The sequence below is a fragment of the Rhodnius prolixus genome, unplaced genomic scaffold (genome assembly GCF_049639745.1).
Source record: "Rhodnius prolixus isolate KJV_2025 unplaced genomic scaffold, Rpr scaffold_13, whole genome shotgun sequence".
Taxonomy (NCBI): Eukaryota; Metazoa; Arthropoda; class Insecta; order Hemiptera; family Reduviidae; genus Rhodnius; species Rhodnius prolixus.
In genome coordinates this window covers 904,343-932,177 of record NW_027411583.1, presented here as the reverse complement: position 1 = coordinate 932,177, position 27,835 = coordinate 904,343, and the positions used below count along the sequence as shown (strand labels likewise).

At 30.5% G+C, this 27,835-nt stretch overlaps 3 protein-coding genes and 1 long non-coding RNA gene across 8 annotated transcripts in view; 2 read left to right on the top strand and 2 right to left on the bottom strand.

Moving 5' to 3' along the window:
* Positions 1 to 4,592, bottom strand: LOC141447864 (uncharacterized). The gene is made up of 3 exons (XR_012454633.1): positions 4,257 to 4,592; positions 1,373 to 1,463; positions 1 to 198 (listed from the first exon to the last, which is right to left on the bottom strand). It is a non-coding gene; the product is annotated as an uncharacterized lncRNA (long non-coding RNA).
* Positions 1,875 to 3,339, bottom strand: scu (hydroxysteroid 17-beta dehydrogenase 10). Its single transcript, XM_074115763.1, has one exon. It carries the CDS (start codon positions 3,016 to 3,018, stop codon positions 2,251 to 2,253), a length of 768 nt encoding a protein of 255 aa, XP_073971864.1. The 5' UTR covers positions 3,019 to 3,339; the 3' UTR covers positions 1,875 to 2,250.
* Positions 3,700 to 27,472, top strand: LOC141447859 (uncharacterized). Of its 4 annotated transcripts, XR_012454631.1 has the most exons (11): positions 3,700 to 3,857; positions 4,066 to 4,183; positions 10,293 to 10,366; positions 10,437 to 10,623; positions 10,709 to 10,786; positions 13,904 to 14,115; positions 14,484 to 14,579; positions 18,091 to 18,132; positions 20,220 to 20,279; positions 26,070 to 26,137; positions 26,213 to 27,472. XR_012454631.1 is itself a non-coding variant. In XM_074115762.1 (10 exons), coding segments are annotated over exons 1-9 (864 nt in total). In that variant the 5' UTR covers positions 3,700 to 3,856; the 3' UTR covers positions 26,108 to 26,137; positions 26,213 to 27,472. The 4 variants fall into 4 exon arrangements, 2 of the variants coding, with proteins under 2 accessions (XP_073971863.1, XP_073971862.1); XR_012454630.1 differs by lacking the exons at positions 26,070 to 26,137; positions 26,213 to 27,472 and adding an exon at positions 21,243 to 21,955; XM_074115762.1 differs by lacking the exon at positions 18,091 to 18,132.
* Rim (Rab3 interacting molecule) overlaps positions 27,269 to 27,835 on the top strand; it is a 103,236-nt gene continuing 102,669 nt past the window's right edge. Inside the window, exon 1 of one of the 2 annotated variants that reach the window (XM_074115742.1) lies at positions 27,269 to 27,384. The gene's annotated coding sequence lies outside the window, so the exon portion shown is untranslated. The remainder of the gene's footprint in view (positions 27,385 to 27,835) is intronic. The other variant, XM_074115746.1, reaches the window with a different exon arrangement.

The following is a 27,835-nucleotide window of genomic DNA, read 5'->3' as shown; positions in this document are numbered from 1 at the left end:
CCTTGGAAGGTCGTCAGTGCACAGCTGTTTAACTCTTATTCAATACAGGTTCAACAGATTAACTTGAGGTGCACATAATATAATATTAATACGTGTAATATCTGCGAAACACATATGTGTGGGACAAATATCACTATAATTTTTTTTAAAGCAAATTAGTACGTCTTTATTACAACTTGAAGTTTATCTCCCGTAAACCTACAAATAGAACAATTTGGACAAAATAATTATTTAAATATTTCTAAATGTAACCAGAAAAAATAGTTTTCAACTGTAATAATGGACTATTTTTTATTTTTCATCTAGAAAAAATGACTTCCGATGACTAATACCATCCTAAGTCATGACTCATACAAAAATAACTAGAGAAAAGACTACCTACTTATTCTAGTCACTAATATTTTACGTTTCAAACAAAAGATATTTATGTTGGCTTCTTTTCTGAATAATAGTATTCACTTTTGAAAGATTTTTAGCTCGTATGGACAGGAATTCGGTTTCAAAATAGGCCTGAGAAAAGGAAACCCTAAATCTCCTCTTTAATATGGCACTGGAATGGACCTTAAGAGCCAATAAACCAATCCTGAAGTCAGTATTTTCAATAGAATGACTCAGATCATTTGGTATGTGCTGAGGATATTTTTATTTCAGCTTAGGGTGAAGCAGCATTATCGGAGAGCAGACGTGATAGAGAAAAATGAAGATATTGCAGAGATTTCGACCGGCAATAGATACGCTTTCGCATTAGTTAAGAATGCTAGTGAAAGTGAAAAAGGACAATCCCGTAGAAAATGAGGATTTTTATACATCTAGCGGGAAAAAATTCTGATGGAGAGAAAGGAAAAATAAGTAGCTTGAAAGTTATTTGGTTCAGCGAGGTAAATTCGTCACGTTCATCAAGAAAGTACTGCTAAGGTTGATGTGGGCCAATAGAGAAAATGGTTAAAAAAAGGAAGAAGAAAGAGAGTTCTGGCAAGAAATCATTGACAAGGTCCACGACAAGTAAAGCATTATACTGCAGATTGATAGATTAAAAAGACGAAGTAAAAACTCTTTGATACAACGAGCAGTACAAATAAAACAACAGTTGACATCTTGGAATTATGGACTGTTTGCACCATCTAGCGGCAAAATTAAAAAACAAAAAGGGAACTATGAAGAGCATTTTTCTGTATTTTCTCCTGTTTTGACAATGAAGTATTATTTTTTAGGACATAAACACCATTACAGAGAACTTTTAACAAGTTGGTTAATTCAAGAAAAAAAAATCACACCCTTGGACTAAAATACTAAGGAAAGCCTACTACAAAAGTATTTCCCAGACTTTGTAATTTATGATAATTTGCATTAAACAAATAAATAAAATGCTTACTTTTGATCAGCCTTACCCCTATGCTCTTCTCAAATTACCACTGCTTGAAGCTGTGTTCACCATACCCAGTATTTTTTTTCATTTCATCCAACTGAAATTATCAAAAGAATGTTAACTGAGTTCAGTTCAACGAAAAATCAATGTTTCCCAAAAAATTATTTCAACACAAATCAACAGGTTCAACATAATATAGTTGTATCCACAATGCTTTGTACTATGAATGATTGATTCGTCAAAAAATTGCATTGGATCTGTCTCAGATTTTCATCCATCTTCAAGGATTGTTTTATCATTATAGCAAATTCTGCTACTTCATCAGATAAACCAATCTGAAGATGGAATATAATAAGAAACCGGCCACTCAGAAAGAAAACAAGAAGCTGTGACGGACTAAATCGTTAATGTAAGCATTAATCTTTGTAAATAGTTGGTCTTGTCAGGTGAAAGTGTATCCAAATTTATTAAAATTAATAAAGTGACATGTAAGGTTACAAAATTAATATTTCAATAACAATTACATTTATTGATTCTATTATAAATTTGTTATCTTTATCTAAAAATGAAAAATTACTATCTGATTTGAAAATATGTTCTTATTGAATTCTTTTTCTATTCTGTTTGCAAAAGAGATAAAGAATAAGTTAACATTATATATATTGCAGAATATACGCACCACCACATTTTGAAGTACATTTTTTACTTGTTAAAGCCCAATGTCCCAAATCCAGCATAACTTTAAGTTACATTTACTATACACCTAAACGGAATTAAGAAACACTGGAGAGGGTAATCTCTAGTGATTTGATTTGTCATATTATTTACTTTCATAACTACACACTTTTATTTTGGATACAAAACAATAACTGATCAAACCAATTCTAAGGCTGCATTCTCAAAGCACCATCTAACCTAATAACTTCTCCATTTAGCAAAGGATTTTCAATAATTGATTGAGCTAACATTGCAAACTCATCAGGATGACCTAAACGCTGAGGATGAGGAATTGATTTGCTCAGAAACTGCTTTACTTTTTCTGGTAGTGAAGAAAGAAGAGGAGTGTCAAAAAGTCCAGGTGCGATAGTGCAAACTCTTATTCCTTGAGATGCTAGATCTCTAGCAATGGGTAGTGTCATTCCTACGATGGCACCTTTGCTAGCAGAGTACGCAGCCTGTCCCATTTGACCATCATAAGCAGCAATACTAGCAGTATTAATGACAACACCTCTTGTCCCATTTTCATTAGGTTGATTCTGCCCAATTAATCCAACACTGAGTCTAATTACATTAAATGTTCCAACAGCGTTCACCATTACTACTTTCGTAAAATCTTCTAATTTATGAGGAACGTTCTTGTTAAAATTATACGTTTTATAAGCAACACCTACCCCAGCACAATTAACAACATGATCTAACTTTCCAAATTTATCTTTGGCTACAGAAATTGCACTTGCAACATCTTTTTCTGAAGTAACATCTGTAGCAGCAAATTCTACTGAACTGCCAATACTCTTGGCTACTTCTGCACCACTGGACGACGGTAAATCACAAAGAACTACCTTTCCTCCTTGCTGAATAAACCTTTCAACACAAGCTTTTCCTAATCCAGAAGCTCCTCCGGTCACTAAAGAAACAGTGTTTTTTAGCATATTGTTATTGCTACAAACAAAAATAATTGTAATCTTGAAATAATGTGAAAAATAAGCAGTTAACAGCTAAGTAACATAAGTTACTGCAAAATATGGTTCAGGGCAGCAAAGTATATATTACTAATCTTGATGTAACAAAATAATTTACTTCGGCTATTGAACACTTCCAATTGCCTTAAACTAAGTTTAACCTAAACACTAATAAACAGGCCTTAAAAACACCCACTAGATCTAATTTTTCAATTAACCTCGTGACAACCGTTCGCCCTTTACGCACGTTCCAACTTGGCAGTCAGTGATCACTTGTAAACAAATGGAAGCCTTCTTCTCATTACAAATACCATGCAATTATTGTTGAATTGAAAAAATTCTAATTTTACTAATACTAAATTTTAAGGTTTATTTCTGTAAAGACGAATTCAGCGTATAATAATTTCATTTATTTCTTTGACTTAATTATTTGGTACAAATCATTTTACCAAACAAGATTTCCTTTTTTAAATTTGCATTCTATTAAAAAAAGTTTTGATTTTCGATGATTTTAAAAATATACCTTCATTCACTTATTTTGAGAAGATAATTTAAAATAAAATTTTAAGTCAAAATTTTTCTGAAATGATTTTTTCTCAGAAATTTGTTATTAAAAAGTTGGAAAGTAGAAAAATAATTGTTCATAAAACCGAAAAATATAAACACATTTCCGTAACGCTAAAGGGAGCAGCCATTTTGAAAACTTGTGACCAAAGCTTGGTAGGTAGGCGTTAGTACACTTCGTACCTCATAACTTTGTAGCCGGCTGTTGGTGTGCTTAAGGAATTTTAATATAGTCACAGTAAAAAGTAAGTTTATTTTTGTATTTTTAAAGTTTTAATTCAAAATCATTCACGCATAAATTTTAAAGTAACGAGTTGACTTACATTTGTTAAATATGCGTTTGTTGCTTTTTAGAGGATTGCCAAATATAACCTTTGTGTTTGTTACTACGCCTTACATATTTGCATCCAGACCTATTACTTCAGTTTATTATTTATTGTTATTTTTGTGTAGTGGAAAGTAATATCAGATTTACGATGGAAAGAGGAGGCGGCGGATTTCGAGGAAGAGGTGGTCCTGGTAGAGGTGGCCCTCCAAGGGGTCGAGGTTTTGTCACAGATCGTGGAGGAAGGTATTTACAGAGAAATGAATACTTAATAAACTTAGCCTAAAATTATTTCACTAAGAGTTTCTTTGTTCCTTACTCGTTAATATTGCGTAAGGCTTCATGTGTTTTCTTCTATTTGACACTCAACATTTACGATTCTGTTATTTCGTGCAGAGAATTATTTTTCTGTAAACCGTCATATTATAAATAATCTTCACTAAGTTATCTGGTTATAGGATACGAAGCATTTAATGCTTGGAACTAATAAATATTTTTTTTAATTTTCAATGTGTGCAGTTTCAGTTGTTTTTATCAATCGTAATGTTTAAACATATAAGCAGTTCTAAATAACAACAAGCATTTTAATCCTTAACTTTTAGAAAGTCCAGTTACTTAATAGCACTCTGTACGTCATCTTGCATGCTAATTTGAGCGTGCTTGGGGGGTCATTGCTTTAGGGCAAGCGTCCTACGTTTTTACGACTTAATTTTTCAATTTTGTTTTCTTACATTTTTGTTAAACTGTTTGCTCATTAATACAAAGTAATTTTGCACTTTGAATCTTTTTTTCTACTGGCTTTTTTTACAATTTTAAGAAAACTATAATTTTATATTATGTTGTTTGAACATGTAAAAGAAGTTAAATAAGGTTTTGGGAAATTGATAGCGACTAATTTATTCTACTTTACTTTTAATTTTATAATTTTATTCGTTCCTGAAGATTAGTTTCAATGGTTTACATTTTTTTTCGACTAAAAGTCCCGAAACATTGGTTTTAAAATGATAGGTGAGATTTTAAGTAATATGGGCAATGTTAATAAAAAATTGGTTTAAACTCCTAGAATTTTTTTTAGTAGTTATTTTTAAGAGAATCACTTCTAGGCCCTATCCCTCCTTTGCAATTATAGAAAAATTTAGAATTTATATTAAATTCGATTCTTTTGGATGTGATTAGCGAAACTTACGCGGTGAGAAGAGGAGCACGTAGGGAGACGCGATTCATGCTGTGAATTACGTCTGTAGTTTTAAACTCTTGAAAATTTAGCAATCGGTGCGAAATCCGTACTAACATCAGAGATCTTTTTTATTTTCTTTTGACTAATTAGTTTGTGATTTTTGATGGGACTGCAAGAACTCAAATATTAACAAGGGTCATCTGGTTATTCTTAACGTATAACACTATTCTATATTACTGACGTGGCGTGACGGTTAATAATTTTATATTTGATATGATATAATTACCTTAACAAATTCTAAAAAGCTCTAAAGTAATTGTTTCTATTTTACCCGAAGCTAGTGTTTTTATTGGCTCACGCCGACCATTTGTAACCTCTTTTTTCGTTTATTATTTGTGGCTGTTATGACTTTTTTTTCTTACAATTTTCTTAATAATGACCTTATTGTGTTTCTTAAAGTCACAGAATGTTATTTTTGGAGTACTGTTATACAATTCTTTTCTGGAAATATACAAGAAAGGTACGCAGTGATGGAACGCATTTTTACTTAATATTCGTCAAGTAAAGTTTAACCAATTTATTAAAACAAAGTTTGGTTAAACACTTCGTGGTACATTAAAATGCTCCTGGGCGCTTATGATTTCAGATGTTAACGCATCATAAACTAAAAAAAAAAGTTATATTTAATTAGTAGGTTTTTAAAATTTAACAGTTTATTTCAAGGTTTAAAATGATTGTGCGAAATATTATTTTAAGGTCAAATTACGACATTTTCCCTCCGGATGTCCAATATTTATTATGATTTTTTTTTCTTGTGAAAATTAAGGGTACTCAAACGTTTATTGATAGTTCTACTCTTTGAAAATTTGACATTTAGAACTGTATGAATGTAGCTATAAGAGAAAATTGTGTAATGTTTATACCAGATTTTAAAAAATGTTTGAATTAGAAATTAGTAACTTTTTCTTAAACAATTACATTGTAATAAAGGTGAGAAGAGCACCTAAGAGTCTGCTATGATGAGAATTATTTTAGGGCTCCCTCTTTTGAAGTACCATGCAATGGTCGATATGAAATCACCGTCCTACGTCTGATGTGGACTCGAATTTTCTTAACATAATTAAATATGTACTCTCTGGAATCTGTAAGAAACAAAAGATGATATATCAGATATTAAATAAAATATTTTTTAAACGTTTAATGAAAACTGGTATTAACACTAATGCAAATGTTCTCTTACAGAAACATTACAATATTCTGAACAAATTTTGTTATAACATTAAATTTTACTGAAGTTTAGTTGTTCTTGTCTGATGAACTGGTATACTTGCCTCAATTATTCAGATTGAAAACGGAATGGTGCCTTGTACTTTCTGTCATAAGCGTGGCCATCGACAAAATCTGGAGTACTGGTTTAATTTTAAAATTACTCTCCCTGAACTATAAGCAGTAACTAATTTATTGGAAAAATAAGTAATTCGATTCTTTTTTAACAGATTTTTCTTCTGATTACATTGCGTTGATGTTACATGTTTTAGAGAATGATACTGAAAATGAGAAAAAAAATCATTTAAAATGAAAAGCCTGAATGCATAACCAAAAAATCCATAATAAATTTAAAAAAATGTTAGTCCTTTTTAAGAAAATAGCTACAATGTGTACGGTTGAACGACCTCGGCGAAAATTATATTTTTATCAGAAAGATAAAAAAAAAGCTTCTTGTAAATTTTCTACTCCTTTTCGCTTTTGAGTAATTCTATTCATGAGGCTTCCAAAATGAAAGGACTAAAAAGAGCCTGTTGTCCAAGAATCCTTAAAATTTGCCTACTTTAAGGAATGCGGTAGCAAAAAATAGTTTTTTAAGAGACTTCCCATCAAACATTTTGTTTGTTAAAGTCGGAATTTCATCTACGTATTAATTTTTTATTAGTATTAAAATGTAGTAATGCGTAAAATTCTCGGAAATAGCACTATAAAGAAAATTTTTACTACAGCAGAAGTTCAATTTGCTGCTTTGACTTAAAATTTTGGACTGGTTGATAAATTACTGTTTTTTTACTGGTTTTACTGATTATCATTTTTTGCATAAACTTGTGTCATTTTCGCCAATTGAAATCATTTTAATACTTAGGTTACAGTTAATGTTCCAAGTCTGTATAACTTATTCTTTTAGTGGTGGTGCATTTGATTTTTGAAACGTAGCTTATTGTGGTTAGAAAAAGGAATTTTTTTTTGAAGTGTAAAAAAACGCTTTGATCCTTGCAAAAGCGTTGTGAATTTTCATTTTCTGTGAAGTTTAAGTTAATTTATTAAATTTTAATTTCCGAATACAGAAGAAAGAGGTACATAATATTAGAATTTCATCTTCTGATGTTAACATCATGTCGTTGATGTGAGAGACCAGTAGAGGAGAGTCTACTGTTGATCCTTAACTGACTAAAACGAAAGATCAGAAAATAGCCAAATGTAGAAAATAATTCAGACCCACCTCGCACGACTAGGCAGCGGATAGTTATGGCAACGGTTATGACAAAAGAATCTGGTTATCTGAAAGATTTTTTTTTTTCAAAAGTACAAGGAAACGCCTTGAGAGTGTGAGAAAGAAAAGTATTGAGGAAGGTATATATGGTCCTGTTAACGAGGGAGGATCCGCACCAACTTAGTACTGCTTACCCTTTATGGAGAAGCCGACATCGTTCAATGTATCAAAAAAGAAAGATTGAGTTGGTTAGGACATGTGGAGAGGATGGTGGATAACCGCATCCCTAACGCCTTTTATATGGAAAGCCCGGAGGCGTCAGAATAATCATGTCGTTGATGTGAGAGACCAGTAGAGGAGAGTCTACTGTTGATCCTTAACTGACTAAAACGAAAGATCAGAAAATAGCCAAATGTAGAAAATAATTCAGACCCACCTCGCACGACTAGGCAGCGGATAGTTATGGCAACGGTTATGACAAAAGAATCTGGTTATCTAAAAGATTTTTTTTTTTCAAAAGTACAAGGAAACGCCTTGAGAGTGTGAGAAAGAAAAGTATTGAGGAAGGTATATATGGTCCTGTTAACGAGGGAGGATCCGCACCAACTTAGTACTGCTTACCCTTTATGGAGAAGCCGACATCGTTCAATGTATCAAAAAAGAAAGATTGAGTTGGTTAGGACATGTGGAGAGGATGGTGGATAACCGCATCCCTAACGCCTTTTATATGGAAGGCCCGGAGGCGTCAGAATAAGAGGTAGGCCAAGTAAGAGATGGCTTGATGACGTCGAAGGGGATTTGAGGAAAATGGGTGTGCGAAGGTGGCGACTGAAGGGCTCTTGATAGACCTCAGTGGAAAGCCTTGTTTGAGGAGGCCCTGATCCGTTTAGGACTGTAGCGCCGAAGTGGAAGGAAGGACAAGGAGAGGACAACCGTAAGAACTGAAATTCCTTTCAGGGTACTTTTTTTTTAAACATCTCTGGACTAAATAGCCTGTACAATTTAGATCCACAACAGCTACATTGCTTTCTATGGATAATCTGTTTTATAGAGACATGGTTTACAGGTTAAAAATCTGTTGCATGTTATTAACTACAAATTCGTAGGAATATTACGAACCTTCTTGACATTGGTTGGGAATAGAGCTAGTTGGTTCTGAAATTTGAAATTTGCTGTAGCTGTTGCAAACCGGTGGAATGGAAAAAATCGTGAAATGTTTTTCACCAGATTTTAAAAATATTTAAAGTAGAATTGTTTTCATATTACCCAAGCAATTATGTGGGTAATAAAGATATTAATTACCATGATGATTCATATCTTTTTTCTTTTTTTAATGAAATATAATGTTGCTGCGTATTTTATATATAAAGCCAATAGCTAAGATTCCGCAGTGATGAGAATTAATTTTGGGCTCCCTCTTTTGATGCACTATACAATGGTGTATCTGAAATCAACGTGTCCTTTGTCTGAAGTGGAATTTAAACTATTAGCCAAATTTATTATTTATTAGCAAAATTTATAAGTTTAAAAAAATAAATCTGGTGTGATTCTTTAGTCAGTAATATGCCGGAGGATTTTTGAGAGGATGCAACAGCAGTTAAAGGGTTTGGTTCCACATAGCTCAGCTCCAAAATTCTAGAACTTATAATGCTATATATTGCTTGTTTTTTAAAGATGATTGTTGATCTGCAAATATAGAAATAGGGTCAGACTGGATTAGAATCTTCAGGTAGAAGCTATAAAACAAATTCCATTGTTATTTGTAGTTGTCCTCTCAATTGTTAGCGCTTGTTTTTGACATTTATGTTTCGGAGATCGTAAAATGTAAGTGTGCGGGATGATGATCAACGGTTTACTAGTGGATAATTTATATCAAGCTAAGCTGTTCCTCACCAGCTATTTCCTTTCTGGTCCTGAGAGTAGATAATCGGTGTACTGGAGATATCATTGTTGATTGACTGGATTAAATGTAGGAATAAATCCATGGAAGAAATGGCTAGCCTATTTCACTCTCAAGTGATGGGGTTATCTTTTTTAAATTTAGTTTTTATATATATACTATGTGACCATTGATAGTGTTACAACTATGTATAGCCAATCAAAAAATGGTTATTTAACATTTACCTTCAGGTACACTCATTCTTGAAAACTTCATTAAGAAACATCTGTTGTTAAATCAATGTTAGTATTTTGTGAAGTGTTTAAGTTGATAAATATCATTCATAAAAATATCTAGTATTTGGTTGGCACTGGTTATGGCTACTCAAATACTATCCAACATTATTTTATGGTATCCAATCCCGTTGTACATCGTTATAGAGAACGCTGATCTTGTATCTGAACTCTGTTATTTCTGAACTCTTCCTGTAGTTTGAATTAAGGTTGAAATACTGCTTCAATTTTAATCAACTCCTTCGACGTACCTGGAGTTGATATTACTACCCGAATTGGTATTTGATGGTTCTGTGTGACACAAAATTATCCAAAAATATTTATAGCATAATTTTTTTTAACTTAATGTGCACTAATTTACATAATATTTGAGTAAAAAAAAATTGATATGTTCAGGAGATTTGAGTAAAAGTGAACCTTAAAATTATATATTTATTGATCTCATGCACTCAGAACTGATTTCATTATTTAATACATTCAATTTTAGTATTTTACTGTTTGCATAATTCAGCAAATTTTGTTTTCAGGGGTCGCGGTGCCGGCAGAGGTCGTGGAGCCGGTCGTGGTGGCGCTGAAGGAATAATAAGAGGAGGTTTTAGAGGTAACCACATTCTTTATCTAATAGATTCATTATTATCATTTGTAAACATTAATTTGCCAATAATTTGAAGGAGGAAGAGGTGGTGATAGAGGTGGCAGAGGAATGACTAGAGGCTTGGGGCGTGGAAGAGGTGTCGGTGTTGGAAGAGGCGGTATGCCAGGTGTACCAAATAAAAGACCTGGGCCACCACCACAAGTGATTAATAAAAGAACTAGATTCGATCAGGCCACGTATTCTGAAGCAAATGGATATTCGGCGTAAGTTATTTTAATTCTATGTAAAATATCTTACTTATTATTCTTATAACTAGTAACTTATAAAAGTGATATTCATTATTTCTAGACCTTACCCTTCATACGATAGCCACCCTCCAGAAGCTACTTACACCGATGTTGGAGGTGCTGCAACAGGAGCTTATGGGTGAGTATAAATTGTTTTATTTATGTTAAAATTAGCCTAGAATTTTTTTAAAAATAAAAAATAAGCTTTACTAAACTTAAATCTAAAATCAAGTATATCCAAGAAAAGACTGGTATCTGTGGAAATTAAGTTTCTTTATGAGAGTATAATTTAACAAACAAGTTTCAAAATGAAATATTTCTTATTGTGCAAAGTTCAGTACAGCATTGCGCTGAAAATGAATGAATATAAGAAAATATACTGCATTTTTGTAAAAAAAAAAAAACACATTTCAGGGGTTTTATGCCTAATAGTTAATACATTAGAAAGAAACATAAAAAGAAAGACAAGAATCAATTGCAAAACAAAGTACTTTCTGAACTGAACAAACTTAAAGCTCAAAAAAAAAAAATAAATAAATAAATAATGATAATAATAAAAATTAAAAAAATTATAAACGTTATAGAGTAGAACATAGTAAACTCACTATATAAATTATCTAAATTTTTGTCCAATGCTCTTTTACGATAGACAGGAATGTTTTGAGAAATGGATTTGCTTAAGTAATTATGAGACAAGGGATCAAAAATTGGATTTTAGATAATCGGCACTTTCGGAACAAGCAACAAGTGGATAATTTCAGGAAAAAGTCGATGAGCATTTTCTGAACTAGGCGTTATTTGTTATTCAATGGGCCTTCCACAAATCTCCCGACCTTTGCTACCCAAACCCTGTTAGAATGCTCAAAAGTTGGCCAGCATTTTTTCTAACAATCAGCAAGACCAGAAAAAGTAAAAGAGAATATTAAGGTTTAAAAACCAGAAGGCTCTGAACTTCTTTTACAATCATCCTATACGAGGGTTGTTTGAAAAGTCCGTGCAAAGTCAGAGAGATAGCACCACTGGCGCGTATCGAGGTTATGTTTAGTTAGTAGCATCTCTTGGAAGAACACACACCAAGTTTCAGCCAGATCGGTCTATTTCTTTGTGTTTGGCATTCGTTTGAATCGAGGAAGTCGAGTGACTTTCAAAAAATGGACGAAAAAGAATTTCGTGTGTTGATTAAACACTACTTTATGAAAGGCAAAACGCCTGAGGAGACTAAAGAGAAGCGTGATAAACATTATGGTGACTCTGCACCTTCGATTAGAACAGTTTATAAGTGGTTTCAAAATTTTCGGAGTGGCCATATGGGCACAAGTGACGCTGAACGTTCTGGACGCCCTGTTGAGGTTACTACTCCAGAAATCATTGATAAAATCCATGATATGGTGATGGATGACAGAAGAGTGAAGGTGCGTGGGATTGCTAGTGGGCATCTCGAATGAACGGGTAAATAATATTTTGCATCAACATTTGGACATGACAAAGCTATCCGGGTGCCGCGATTGCTCACGCTTGACCAAAAACGAAATAGTGTGAAGTGTTGCAAGGACGGTTTGCAGCTGTTCCAGAAGAATCCGCAGGACTTTAAGCGTCGTTTCGTCACTGTGGATGAAACATGGATACATCACTACACTCCTGAGACCAAAGAACAATCTAAACAATGGGTTACCAAGGGGGAATCTGCGCGAAAAAAGGCGAAGACCGTTCCTTCGGCCGGAAAGATTATGGCGACTGTCTTTTGGGATTCACAAGGAATAATCCTCATCGACTATCTGGAAAAGGGTAAAACCATTACAGGTGCATATTATTCAACGTTATTGGACCGTTTGAAAACCGAGCTGCAAGAAAAACGCCCACGATTGACCCACAAAAAAGTCCTTTTCCATCACGACAACGCACCAGCTCACACCTCAGCAGTTGTGGTCGCAAAATTAATGGAAATAGGGTTCCAACTCGTTTCACATCCCCCCTATTCTCCAGACTTGGCTCCCTCGGACTACTATTTGTTCCCCAATATGAAGAAATGGCTGGCGGGAAAAAGATTTTATTCAAACGAGGAGGTGATTGCAGAAACGAATGGCTATTTTTCAGACTTGGACAAATCCTATTATTCGGAAGGGATCAACAAACTAGAGCAGCGTTGGACGAAGTTTATAAGCCTAAAAGGAGACTATGTTGAAAAATAAAAAAGGTTTACCCCAAAAAATTAAGTAGTTTTTATTTTTGCACGGACTTTTCAAACGACCCTTGTAGTGTTGCTTCCACCGGCTATGGTTTTTTGGTCCATTCGTGAAGCGAATTGATTCATTAGCGAGAATAGAATTGATGACTTTCCTAAAGTTGCGACTTGTTGTAAATGATTTGATTCTAATCAAAGGTATAATATCATCGAGGAAATTACAAACTGACAGAAAGGTTGATTATTATTTGCACAATAATAATTTTTTAAAAAAGAGAGGTACGTATTGTTGCACTTTTTTGACAGTATCACAGTTTTGCCACAATTGCAGCTAACAGTGCTGTTGTATTGTCTTCCCAAACTGTGTATATAAAATTCTATTTTAATGTGTAACTGAAATTTGTAACAACATTACTATAGAGACATGCAAATTTATATTGGTAGAAAATTATTATTTTCATATCGGTTATAAAGGTAGTATAACACATTCACACAAAAAAATAAAAATAAATATACGCAAAAATATGTGTAAAATGTACATTCACTTACACACAATGCAAAAAGTAGTTTTCAATTTCTCATTTTTATGTTCATAATTTTTTAAAACTGAAGAAAATTTTATTTCACAAAATTTAAATGCTTTCTTTTTAAGAGGAATATAGTAAGAACTGATACTTAGATATGCCGGTGTGCAAAATGTTGGGAAAAGATCGTTGTTAGAGAAATTATTTGGAATTCATTTACTTCAATCAAATCAGCATTTTTCGACGTCGTTTCATAGAAGATTTGCAGGAAAGATATTAAAGAGATGGAATATTAAGGATAAAAATATAATCACAATCGCTTGGGATCGTTAGTTCTAGAATATTTTTTTGAAAGAAGTAATTTCATATTGATTTAAACAGTTTTTCTCAACTTTTAGAAGAAAGCGTGTATTCGATAAGATGTGCCAATGTTAATGAGATCAGAGAATTTCTTAAAAAAAGAAAAGAAAAATCTCAAAATTTTAGTGCTCTAAAAGTTATTAGCCTTTATCAGAAACTACCTGTAGAACAATGAATTTGTTATATAAAGTTACAGTGAAGGAGGAAATGGAACCTACGCAGACACTTACAGCACAGGAGCTTATGGAAGTCAATACAGTCAGGGAGGTGATAGTTATGGAAATACAGGATATGGTACTGCGCCGGCGACGGTTGAATATACTGCACAAGCCCCATATACACAAGATAGATACAGTACAACTTACCAAGAACAGTATTCAAAGCCAAGACATTATGAAACAGGTTAGAAAAAAGCTTTATTGAAGTTGAAAACTCAAATCCAAGTTTATGTTTAAGTGATCTAAACAATAAGTTCTCATTTATGAACTGCAAAAAATTTAAGTGTGCTGCATTTGAAAGATAAGTTAAAATTTAAAAATAATGTAAACTCATAATAGCTATTAATAATCCGTATATTGATTATCTGAGACGCCATCTTGTTCGTGCAGTGTTTATTTGTCGAACCTAGAATCGTTGACTTACAATGGGTTTTAAATAACAGAAAATGATTACCTGTCTTCATTTTAATAGGTTGAATAAATTAATAGGTTTTTGTTTTTTTAAAAGTACAGGTTTTAAATTCGCATATTTTAATTTTTATTTAATTTCAGCTGGATATGCTGGGGGATACAGCTCTTCTGGTGGCTATGGAACTGCAGGAGGTGGATACGGCGACAGAGGTTATTCAACAACGTCTGGTGGCTATGGTAAATAGTTTTTTTTACTTCACTATTTATTATAGACATCATAATCATAGTATCTGAAATTTTCGTAACATAATAAGTTAAATATATTTATTTATTTTTATGTTGTTCCTACATTTAGATTGGCTTTATTTGTTCTGTTAGTAAGATATTTATCTTATACTATATTAAAATGGGTGAACATTTGTGACGATGTTAAACTACACACCGATTTGTAGCTTTGTTCTTTTAAACGCGAATGATGTTAATGTTTGTTTCGTTTTGATACGCATTCCGTTACTTTTTACATTGATTAGCATTTTGTAGTAAGTGATAAAAAAAAAGAAAAAGAATTTTGCTTCGATTTTGGGATAAAACGGAGGACTGTAACAGAATTTTACCTTTATTTTTAAAAGAGAGGTAATGGTAATGTCAATGCAAAAATCATTAGGCGTTTGAATTGTAATAATTTCTCTGATAAAAATATTAAAATGAATAAAGTTCTGTATCTATCTAGTATAGGACAGATACATTTATTGAGGAATAAATTAAGTAATATACTCACAGCTAAGATCTATGCCTCCTGAAAGGGGAAAATGTAAGATTTCTAATTATATTTTGAATATTTAAAAAAAAAAAAGATGAAAGTGTAAGTATTGTAAAAACAACTTAATTGCATTTTCAAGTAACTTGGTCTAAGGTTTACCTTTTTTTATGTTTCCTAATAAAAGCTATTAAGTCTTACACTATATATACACATATAGTCAATTAATTTGGAAATATGTGAAACATTAAAAACCAATGAATGTTGGGGAATGGGAAATTCGATAAAAAACAATAAAAACTGATGTATATAATATATTTACTAAGCTTTCATCCCATCATCCGTACGATAATGCACTTCAATATCAAATGAAAAAATAAAAACAAAATCAATAAATACATAATAGAATACAAATGAGTCGCTTTTTTGTTAGTATAAAATGAGTATGTAAGAAATATCTGTGTAAAGATGAAATTATAGAATATAAATAAAAAAATATAAGTAAATTTTTTTACAATCGCGAATTTTGTAGCTAGAATCAAAACAGGAAACATCTATATTCCGATTATTATCAAAGAATGGATCCAAATAATGAAATAATAGATTTTTATGAATCAATCACTATTGTCTACAACAGGAACTTACTGAAGTTGTTTTACGTTAGTTAGAGTTAAAATATTTTAAATAGTTCGTGAAACAGTGGCGTGGCTGACGTTTTTATAAGGGAGGCATGACATAAACTCTCATATTTACTCTCGAATATCTGGGTATCTTATTGTCAGATATCTTCACAAACTTATCTACTATAACGAGAAGCATTTATAACAGTGGATGATTTGTCCAGATCAGTCCTCGGTTCATATTCATCTAGCCCCCATCATCAATTTTATGAAGTATCTGCTTAAAGTTCAATGAGAAAAATTAGATTTCTTATTTAATAAGTGTAATTTCTATTTTCGTTTTTCCTTTGTATTTTCCGTTAACTTGATACTTCACGAGCCTCAAAAGTTGAGATACAAAGTGCGACTTAAACAAGGATTTAGCAAAATCCTCAATGCCTAAGTGGGATTGTTGAGAAGGTTTATTCAAGACCAAAGATTTGTTTACAAAAAATTAATATCTTCGTTTGATTTAACACTTCCAAACGATGGGAATACAATCTCTACTCTCAGCCTTGAAACTTCCATTATGTAAGCATCTTTAAACTGGATCCAATCGCACCAGTTGAAAAGGATAAATAACCTGGTCCAGTGAAACAGACATGCCCGCAATACCACTGCAAGGCCTTTAGGCAAAAATCTAACTGCATCCTAAGAGATTTTGGTATGCTATTGTAGAATGTTGCAAAGTGAAGTTAAAATATTGCTTATTTTGAATTATTGTTCATTTAACAAAAATAAGATTTTGATAAGAACGTCACGCCTCTGTATTACATACTTTTTTCTATTAGATTTTATGTAGCCGTCTACTTTTGGTAGAACTAGTTAGTTGAGAAATTTTTTTTATCACGTTTAGAAATAAGTAAAGTAAATTAATTTTTGGATTCTGGAAACAACTAAATAATTTTGCAATAATCTTTTGATCGCAAAATGTTCTTCTTTTCCCATATCTCTTTTAAGCGAAGTTTCTCTGTTATGAAGTGAGAATATTATAATACAAGATTGTAAATTAACAATAATTAATAATAAATTGTAATTATTAGTTAAAATCATTATGTTTTAACTCTTCAAAAATATAAAAGTTCAGCTATCAATCGCGACTGCACAGTCCAAATAGAGATCTAAAGTTTTATCACTTTTCTGATATTGGTAACCGTCTGAGAAGTAATCTTGAAATAATATTTTTATTAAATTAAAGTTACTTAAAAAAGGCAGAAAGAAAAAAAACCAATCGTAAGAATAATGCAGCATTTCTTTACTACCAAAAACTATTTTAAATTATAAATTGTAAAGTTAACAATTCTACTAGTGCCACACTAGTTTGTAATAGCTCAATAGCTATCAGAATAACAAATTAGAAACTGATGAGCTTTTATGAGTTAAGAAAATAAGCCTATGGTTTTTTAGACATTTCTTTGAAGTTATTGATACTTTTATAAAGATTATTTAAGTGCTTTCAAGGTAACACATTTATGAATTTAATTTTTACGTTATGTTGTGCTTCTTTTTTATTTATATCCAAATTGTGCCTTTAAAGCCCGATCTGTATTATCAGGAGTTAACCCAAAGAAATATGGTCACAAAGCAAGCGATACTGCGTTTTTTTTTAAGAGAGAGAAATTATAGTTTTTAGGCCTATAGAAAGGTATTAGCTTGTTGGTAAAAATTCATTAATTTAGAAAGTTGAGATAAATAATTTTCTAATAACGAAAGGATGGGCTTCCTTTACCACTGCATTGAATAACCTAACTCAAAAAATAAATATGTTGAAGGTTAAAATTATTGAATTGTATTAATGTTTTACGTATTTTGTTTTGGATGGTGGCAGAAAAAGAGAAAAATAAACAGAATAATGTTCGAGGAAAGTTAATTTTTGATTTAACGGCCACAATGAACATCTTAGGGATAGTTAATTTTGGTTTTAATGGCCACTAAGATTTAACTTAATGTTTCCAAGTTTGTGCTATAAGTAAAGTCATATTGTTAACAAAAACAAAAGCGTGGAAAATTTATAAGAATAATGGAAGTATATTAATAAAATGAAATCGAAAATGAAGACCCTTACATATGAAAAAAATATGCCCTTAGAATGATGACTACTGTTGTTAAGTCGAAGAATTCATTAATCTTTCTTTCTTTAAACACATTTTCAAGGAATATATACAAAAAAACTTGGCATTACGAAAACAAAAATTCAGTTGAAAAACATTTTTAATAGAAATGACGAAAAATTAATTTGTAATTGTTATTGATGTTATAAGCAATTTTATTTACTATTTAACTACAATCTTACTACATAAAGAAATCAAAAACTATTTTTGTGCTATTTCAGCTCCATATTAAGAACAATTGGCACCTTGCTGTCTTATTTGGGGTAAGTTATGTTGTTTATAAACTTGTCGATTAACTTGTATTGATGAGTTGTAAGGATATACTTATAATATGAAAATGAAAACACGTAATAAAATAATTTATACATTTATGTATGAAAAAGCATTTGAAACAATGCAATGTATAACTTAATGCATTTATCTTCTAAAATTATGTATAATACAGCATATATTGATTTATTATACGAATCGTAAATCATTCAAAGTTAGATTTGTTTATTTGTTGGTGGAGAAAGCAAAGGAATAATGTTAGCAAGCATTAGCTGGAGTAAATACAGAAATTAGATTTGTAATATATCCATAATTGTAAATGAAAATTTAGGAAGATATTCAGCTTCTTTAGATTGTCCATATTTTTAGTATTTCATTCTCAAGGAACATAACTGGAGGCAAACTGTCCTTAAATATCTATATGAAATCACAAAAGTAATTGATATTGTGTTATTATTATATAAGAATTCTTTTTTATATTTCAACATCGAAATAATAGTTTAGATGTTATTGAATTTAGTTATAAAAGAAAAACAATTTTCCAAATTAACGATGTGCGAATAAAAATATTGAGAAAGTATCGAATTGCTCAAGTAGTGTAATAGAAAGTCAAAAGAATGTTCATTTACAAGGAACAGCTCATACAGATCATTATTAACGAGAAAAATTGTGAAAATACCTAATTCTTTTTTAATTTTGAACATTGCTGAAGCATAAAATGTCCATGTTGGATAGAAATAATTTTATTATAATGTTTATTATTCAAGATTTTGTCCCTAAAATGAAAATGGCATAGAGTTAGCCTCCTTATTTTATTAATGATATCCATTTTTACCATAATATTTGTGGTTGTTTTCAACTTAAATTACCTGTTTAGCTGACTTTTGGCATTTTTGATCTCATAATTTATGCTGGAAGTATAATTGATAATTTATTCGTTCTCTAGATTGAAATGGATTTGATGGAAGTTCAATATAAAAATAATATGTGAACTGTTTTTCAGATCATGGTATGCGATGTAAATAATTAATCTTCGGAAGCATGAAAGTAATTTGCATATAGTTAGCGTATTTAACAAACACTTTTCAGCTCCTACTTTGATGAATTGGTTATGTACGATCTATTTCCCTTCAAATCAAACGCTTCTGAGGGATTTTTTTATTTTAATCTGTCAGCAATCTTTTTTTAAAAAAAAGAAAAGAAAGTTGAGTTAAGGTAAAGATCGCAATTTTCCAAAATTAGGCCGTCCGGAAATGAGGTAATGAACGATTATTACCGAGAAGACATATTACAACTCGGCTCTCATTTTTCTGATAGACTTGGGATCCACTTACGAAGCAAAAATACCTACTACATATCTGTCAGCAATCGTGTAGTTGTAACAGACTAGCAACACTATTATTTACCCATCATAAAAGCTTAATAACCAACTCGTGCACAAAAGAAATACTCTAACAGATTTACCTATTTAAATTCACGTCTAATTGCACCAAATAATCAGCTAATCTTAGTGTTTTATTTTTGTTCTGGTGAGCCGAGTGCTTTCTTTGCGTTCTTCACCTTCGATAGTACATCAATTGATGACCTTTATCGTTTGATATGCTCACAATACATTAAGATCCCTAGTGCTAGTACATTTACTAGAAGTATGTCTAATGAATATACAAAACAACTGTTATAAAATGTAATTTTTCTGTTAGTTCGGTAGAGGCGTACTGCCTATGTGAATGTATCGCTATCATCACACGTAATGTGATCTATAAGGTCATTATTCTGTAGGCGAGGTGTTGCTTTAAACCATCTAAGTTTGGCGCTTTTTTTTACAATTTTTTAAATGAGTTATCTCAGAATTTCACGGTTACTAATGGTCGAATTGGCCTACGGCGAGTCATAATTGAATTCTGGCATAATTTTGCACTTAAGTACTTTCACACAATAAATTGCACTTCTTTTTTTGCAATTTTACAAACCCACTGTAGTTATTATTTACATGCAATAATTTTTTATTTAATAGTATACTTATATTTGTTCATATTTACCTCGTACTAATTGTATTTTTGTTTTTAATAATGTTTGCTAGAACCAACCTCGTCAGGATATGGTGTTCCACCTCCTTCTATACCTGCAGTTCGCCCACGAGGTAAGTGTTAATGATTTCTAGTTTCCCAATTTTTGTGAAATAATTTTTTTTTAAGTGCTAACACTTTTTGCCTTTCTTTAAAAAAAAATAGGTTTAAATTTTAAATCATAAGTTTGTGGGGAAGTAAATAAATATCCCTTTTTTATTAATGAACAAAGAAATAATGTACAAAAGTAATAACATTTTAGTAGAAAATCATTATATTTAGGGAGTAAGTAGAAGTGATGATTTTCTGTAATCGAGTAAATTAATAGAAGGATGGCAATCAAATGAAAAATACGAAAATAATATCAAGAATTAAAGAAGGATTTTGGTTTTAGGATAATGATAATATCGATTGCTATTGATTAAATTTAATAATAGAAGTAAACTATTTAGGTAAGAGTAGATTATAAACATACTATTATAAATTGGTAGAAACAGTATAATTATAGAAAAAGTAAAATATGCTCTCTTATTAAACATAAATACTAATACAGTTTTTAATAACAAAAAAAACTGATGAAAACCTGTTAATTATATCATCCACAAATAAAATGGCAGCAAACAATAAATGCAGAGGTTTTATTATAAAAAGAAACATTAAAAATTAATGAAACAAGACAGGAATCAATAGAAAAGATAAGTCAGTCATTAAAAGGGGCCAAATATATAAGTTCAGTAAAAAAGCAAAAATATCAAAAATAAAAATATTTATATACTATAAATCAAAAAATTTAAGAAATTAATCAATAACATTTTAAAATATACATATAATGTAATAAGGTGATTCGAGATTTTTTTTCAAAAGTTTTTATAATTAAAAGAAATTATACCATGAAGGCAAATAGATGTTAACCTGTTTGTGCAAAATATAAAATATAATAATAATAAAAACAAAAAACAGGTATTTTGGGTATATGAATGCCAATATAAAGTTATTGGCAGTATAATAAAATTAAAGTTTCATTAACCATATTGCAGGTTCTTCCACTGGTTATGGACATAGCAGGGAATATTCTAGCCAACCTCGATCAAGATATTAAAAAAAATATTAATACAGATTTAAAAAACTATATTATCAATTACAAGTCATAAAAACTATAGCCCATACGTTGGTGGGGTACACCTCTTCTTTTCCTTGACTTTTTCTTTTTTTTTAGATTAGGAATTTTTGATCTAATTTTAATTAATTTTTTTAATGTACCTTTATTTTTTTAAATTATTTCTTTTTTGTTTAATGCAATTAATTTATATTAAAAAAATAATGTACATTTAGGGGAATTTATAATTTTCTGAAAGGAATTCCTCGGTTTAAGTTGTGTTAACTTTTCTTTTTTATTTAATTAATTACCCAAACAATTAATGGGAAAACTTTGTGTAATTTTATCGTATTTAAAAAAAAAACGCACGTCAAAAATTATTTAAATGTATAAATAAAAGTTAATTAGTACAATTTTTGACTTGGATAGGTATGTGTTTATAGTAGATGTGTGTAATTCTGTGGTACAAATAATACTATAATTCTCTTACCACATTATAGAAGAATACTCAGATGCTTCTTCAATTTCTTGTTTTTTCCTTCTTGGGATTATAATAATAATTGTAAATGAACTTGCTTTTCTTTTATATAATTTAGACGAAACCCTCCTGTAATATGAGTTTTATTAATAAACAACAATTTTTGTATCCTGCAATATTGATGATGTTTTTTAAACAAAAATCCAAATTATCAAACAAATATCCCATTAAACATTTAATTTATTAAATATGCATTGTCGTTGGTTGTTGAAATATTGCAATTTATTATCTAAATTTTTCAAACTTTATAAAAAATAATAGGTTCTCTAAAACTACGCTGTTCAATACGTGTAAATATTAATAAGGTTAAGTTACTTACCGATATTATTCAAGATAGTAAAATTTTGTCTAAAGAGTCGAATTTTTCTAGTTAGATCATAATGTTTATTCGGGTCCGATCTTTCTTTAGAACTATTAGCCTGGAACCGAAGCTTTGTATTTTGAATTTACATTCTTATCTTGAGATTTGAGATTTCACATTTAAAATCAGCTATACAGTTTTTCGAGCTTGTAGTTAGCCTTGACTGGTGTTAAAAAGTTTTATTATTGAAAAGTGGATTGAGATGAGGTATTCCAAATTAGTCGAAATATATTTCGAAAAACAATTTTTGTTTTTTTTCAAATATATTTTTTATAGACTTTTAGGAACAGAACAAATGACAGGAAGGAAATAGAGAAGAAAATTTTAAACGATGGATTGTTATTTGAATTGCAAAGAAATTTCTTCTTGCTAGCATTTCAAGAGAATTTTTTAATAGAGGATACGTAGTTGGGAAAATTTCTTTTATCAAGAAGAAAAAAAACTTTTATTACATTGGGTAGGCCTGCGTAATAAAACTTGTTTCATAATATTTTAAAAGGGCTTGAAATTAATAATGGAATGTTACAGGCAAGTTAGCCAGAAGAACCGAAGTATCCAAAGTAAAGTGGAATTTTGATTAAAGAGTGGAGTCAGTTGTGTGCTAATTGTATACCATTGTTAGTTTATTTTACTAATGTAAAGTTTGTAAATTAAAAAAAAAAGTCACTAAAAAATACAAATTATGCTCATCCCTTTCCCTTCAACATATTTTAAAAATAATGTGTTACAGCTTATAATTTAATAAAAAATACAAAATTATTGTTTTAAAGCAGTCGATTTGCTACTTGATATATCCGATTTAAAAATGAGGCACTGACCTCAACAATTAGTTCTGCTTTATTTGAGGATAATTTTGAAAAATCAGATGCATTCTTGCTTTCGTATATGTTGCATCATCTATTTTTCATTAAATACATTGAGAGGCAATCTCATCACACGATGATCGTTCCATCGATAAACCTCGCAGACGCTGGCAACAGTCATGTATTTAAAATTTTTGTATTTTTATGTGAAGGGAAATTGTGACATAACCACGCGATATATTAAAAAACCAATTCATTTTCGATGAAATGTGGACGAAATAATAGTCTAAAGAATAAATTAAAATTAGATGTTATTGATTTCAACATGAGATTTGATTCAAAAAATTATTAAATAAATAAATATAATCAAGTAAGTTTTAAGAGAAAATTATCTAATTATAAAAGAAACAATATGTTACAAAAGGAAAAGTCAGTAAAATTACATTCTACAATTCTTTTCAATTATTCATGACTATTAAAAAAGGTAGCACTGGTCAATCTTTAGCTTACTTCGTTAACAAAGATTTGTAAATTGTTGGCCAGCTATGGATTTTGGTTTTAACATAACTTGTTCTAAAAATGAAAAAGTTGTGTGAACGCTACTTTTTGAAAAACAAAATCAGATCGCTTTGATCAAGGCATTTTTTCCTGTATAAAAGCTAAATAGATTGCTTAAACTTGTATTCAGTGATATTTTTAATTTTTTTTTAAGTAGTGGTATAATTTCTCCTGTTTTTAGCCATTTAGCGAAGATAACTCTTCAAAAGGTATCAATATAATTGCTTGGAGTTATCAACTTTTTTGACCAATTAATATTCAATTATTTAGGTAAGCAAAGAACTTTTTAAAAGTTTTTCACATAGTTAATTCGTACATCAAAATAATTACCTCTGCAAAAAAAAAGTGAGCTTATTCTAAGAGATATGTAACAATATTGCATTAAGGATGGTTAAAAACTTTTTTGTTATTGAAAGAACATTGTATACAGCCAATCATTGTATAACCGTTTAATATAATTTAGAGTGCTATCCCCTATACCTAATTGTTACAAATTATGTAGTCAATATAGTGGAAATAGCAAGTGTTCAAAAGCTCAAAAGGTTAAAAGTGTAAAGTAAAGCTGAAATTATTTAAAAAAATATGCTGCCATAGAAATTAGAAAGTAAGTGGGCGCATCTTATAAAAGAGAAAGTTTCCATTATTATGTTGCATAAATAACAAATGAACATTAAAAAGCACAAAAAAAATATGGGTAATTTAAGAAAAACAGAAAAAGAATGACAAAAAAGTCAAGATTTGCTCGAAATAACTATTTCATTGGTTGTTGGGCACTTTAGTTTCAGGCAATGTAATTAAATTATATAAATCGTTTTAATAATGGTAAGAGAGGGAAGGTGTTAGCACAGTGGCTTGTGTTCTAAATCCTCACTTGGAGAGCCAGGCTCGAATCAAGCTGCTTCTATCGATTATTGATTTTCTCTTTCTAGGAGCCTCTTACTGTCTGGTGATAGAAATAAGAGAAAAACTTTGCGCAGGCAGGCCGAGCGCAAAAAAAAAAAAATCCTAAGAAGCTCCTGCAGCACATATTGGTTCTCGAAACGCACAGAAATTTAGAAATAGGTTTCAAAAAGACTTTCTCTGGCCCATAAACCTTCATTAGTACTTAAAGCCTGACGATTTACCAACAATTTTAAATACATATATACTGTAACTTTGTAAAATTTCACAAAAAAGCCTTGTTTGAAAATATTTAATTATTACTTTAAATTTAAATTTAGTTTCAGTCAAAACAAAAGGGACTTTATAAAGCCTTAATTTCAAAATTGAAAATAAGTGGAAGTTTCATCTGTAGGAAAAACCAAGGGCGGAGGTTTTATAGCCTTATTCTAATCAAGAAACTTCCTAATCGTTCGGTGCGGAAAGAGCTTAAATTACAAAATTAATTTGAGAAAAGAAAAGTGAATAAAAGAGTACTTCGCATATTAGGCATAAGATTGGCACACGCCTGAAAAGCACCTTCTTTTTATTTGAAAAAATTATACTATGTACTAGGTATGTACTATGGTTTATTAAGTAACTATTTCGAAAGAAGTTCATCTCACTTTCAGATGTTGGGTTAGACTGTAAGCAAATCGATTGTCGAATTGCTGAAGCATAATACTAACTGATCAATCCCTATAAGACCTATATTTTTCAAAAAAAATCTTCTTCAAATGTGCTCCTAGAAATAATAAGAACCTAGAAAAGTTATCATAAAGACGAAAATATCAGCTCAAAATAATAAGGAAAATAATACAAAATTACTAGATTTAATTAGAGGCGTAATAATGACATTCAATTTTTGAATTTGTGTTTGAACTTAAAATTGGGAATTGAACGTTCAATTTTCTAGAGCCAATGATTCAGGGTAGCTTAGAAAATCATAAAAATGTGAGGCTCTTCACATCATTCAAAATTGGAACACGTGATACACTAAGGCAATTAGTAAAACCTGAGGAACAAACCCAAAAGTTGAGATATTGCTACATCCTATCTTATTTTTTATAATAAGAAACTACAGAAATTAATCCCAAAATTAATTATTTCTAAAATAAAGTGATATTGTCTCAATCCTTTTTGTGAATTGATTTAAAAATCTTAGGATTTTAAATGTTCTTATCTTAGCCAGCAGCATGTAATAATAACAATTAGGTTTGTTCAATCAACTACAAGTTTTTACAAATAATACGAAATATTGCCAAGTAATCTATGTAGTTTATATAGTTATTAGAAATGAGTAATTTAGTGAAGAAGTAATAAGCACAGACACAGCGCTAAGATGTTTATTAACAGTTCTGTGATCACTTCTTTGGGTTTCAGTTTTATTTAATTTGTTAAGGTATGGAACGTACAAGTATACTTCCCACTTCCGCAAGGATATCAATAATTCCAGTTGATTGCAATCTGCATTTAAAAAATAAAAATTTCTTTAGAATTTATAATCCGTGAGCGACTGTTTAGATAACTGTTTAAGGTTATGTTGCCGACAGTTTCAAATTAACATTTTCATTTGTTTTCCTGTTGCAGATGGGTCAATTGTATTTCAGTTGATTAAGGCATCTTAAAGCGTTCTTAAAATAACTTACGTAAGTGCCGTGAGTATCCATTTGTATTCCATTAAGTGAGTATCTAAGGTGTAATATAGATTTTAAAGTGATTTTTTGTTTAAGGCACATAATCATCTGAAATCACTGGCGCACAGAACTTTTTAGTGCACAGACGGCCACTGGACTGTGTTCTCTCCGTCACCGAACAGTGAACTGAAAGAAGCTCCTAGGAAGAGAAAATCTAAGGCAACTGGATTTGAACCCGAGATTCCCACACGGGATTATGTATTGGTTTATTCATTATAAATGATCATAACTCATATGTTCAGGATGTTACTTAAAGTAATGAAGTTGATATTGATATTTCAATGGTCTAAACTCTGCCATATTTTTTATTTATGCTCAAAATATTTAAGGTAAGCTACTTTTTGCTCATTAGCGTTTTATAAACCCATTTATTACATAGTTTTTTGGTCTGAAATTTATTTTTATTAATGAAATAATTTATTTATTTATCGTAGCATGTTATTTCTTATCTTTCTTGTAAATATATATATCTTTATGTTTATATACAATACATATATATATATATTGATATATAATTTTATATATATGTATATAATATTTATATTGATATATAATTATGTATATTTAATATAATTTTATTAATAATTCATGTAATTAATGTTATATAATATATTTTTTTAAATATAATATATAATACATACATGATTTGGTGAGGCAGAAGGCGGTACAGTACTGCCTGACTTCACGCTTCCCTTATTAGTGACGTAGTAAAATTTATGTCCTGGCAATTATACTCTAGAAAACTACTTGTGATTATTTTCAAACTTGGAACTGTAGAATAAGGCTAGTTTTTTTTTAGCCTTGGTCAGTTTTACTGAATTATGTTTTTTTCCATGATTTCGAAATGTTTGTAAGAGTCCAGTAAAATTAAAAGTAGTTAATATTCAGAAAACAATAGTTGAACTACCTTTCCGAGTATCAAGGCCTAATGAAAATGTAACTGACCATGTAACTTTTAAAAGTATAAACTTAAAGGAATCTGTAAAATAAATTCGCCGTTTCATGCACAGGTAGAAATGGGCCTCTCATTTTTTGTAACTTATTTCGGATTTATTAATGCTCTAATTTATAAAATTGTATTTTTTTGGCCTGAAGTGAGAAATACTTAGTTATTTTCATTGAAGTACCTAAAAGGCAGACAGATCACTTTGGTTAATAATAAGTCTCCGCCAAGAGGTCACCATGAATGCAATGCTAGATAATTTCAGGTAAGCTTGATTTCTGTGTATAATAATTTATTGTTGTATAAAGAACATTCCTAAATTTATGAGAAAAAATAAATGAATGATTCGTGTATTTATATTTCCTCCTTTATATAACCCTACTGCGTGTATACTATGTACTGATTTCTCCAAATCCTTTATCAATGCATATTTGGTACAGTAAAAGCTCTAATATCCGGCACCCTCAGGGTCGGCATGTTGCCGGATATCGAAAATCTCCGGATAATAGAACGATAATTTCGGCGCACGTAAATTAGATGTAAAATATGATTCTTTAACATTTCTCAGTGAAATACAGAACTGTACATGGCTTTTATTTTCTAATAAAGTAGGCCCTACCATATTGTTAGATACAGTACTACATTAAAATTGAGTGTACAAGAAATTAATATAAATTAATTAAATATAACAGTACATTAAGAGTTACGTTTTAATG

Bases quoted from the DNA above. Each gene is read 5' to 3' on its own strand.
- LOC141447859 (XM_074115761.1), top strand. The intron at 4,184-10,292 runs GTATTTACAGAG...TTTTGTTTTCAG, and splicing joins GTCACAGATCGTGGAGGAAG to GGGTCGCGGTGCCGGCAGAG. The intron at 10,624-10,708 runs GTAAGTTATTTT...CATTATTTCTAG, and splicing joins GAAGCAAATGGATATTCGGC to ACCTTACCCTTCATACGATA.
- scu (XM_074115763.1), bottom strand. From the start codon at position 3,018: ATGCTAAAAAACACTGTTTCTTTAGTGACCGGAGGAGCTTCTGGATTA.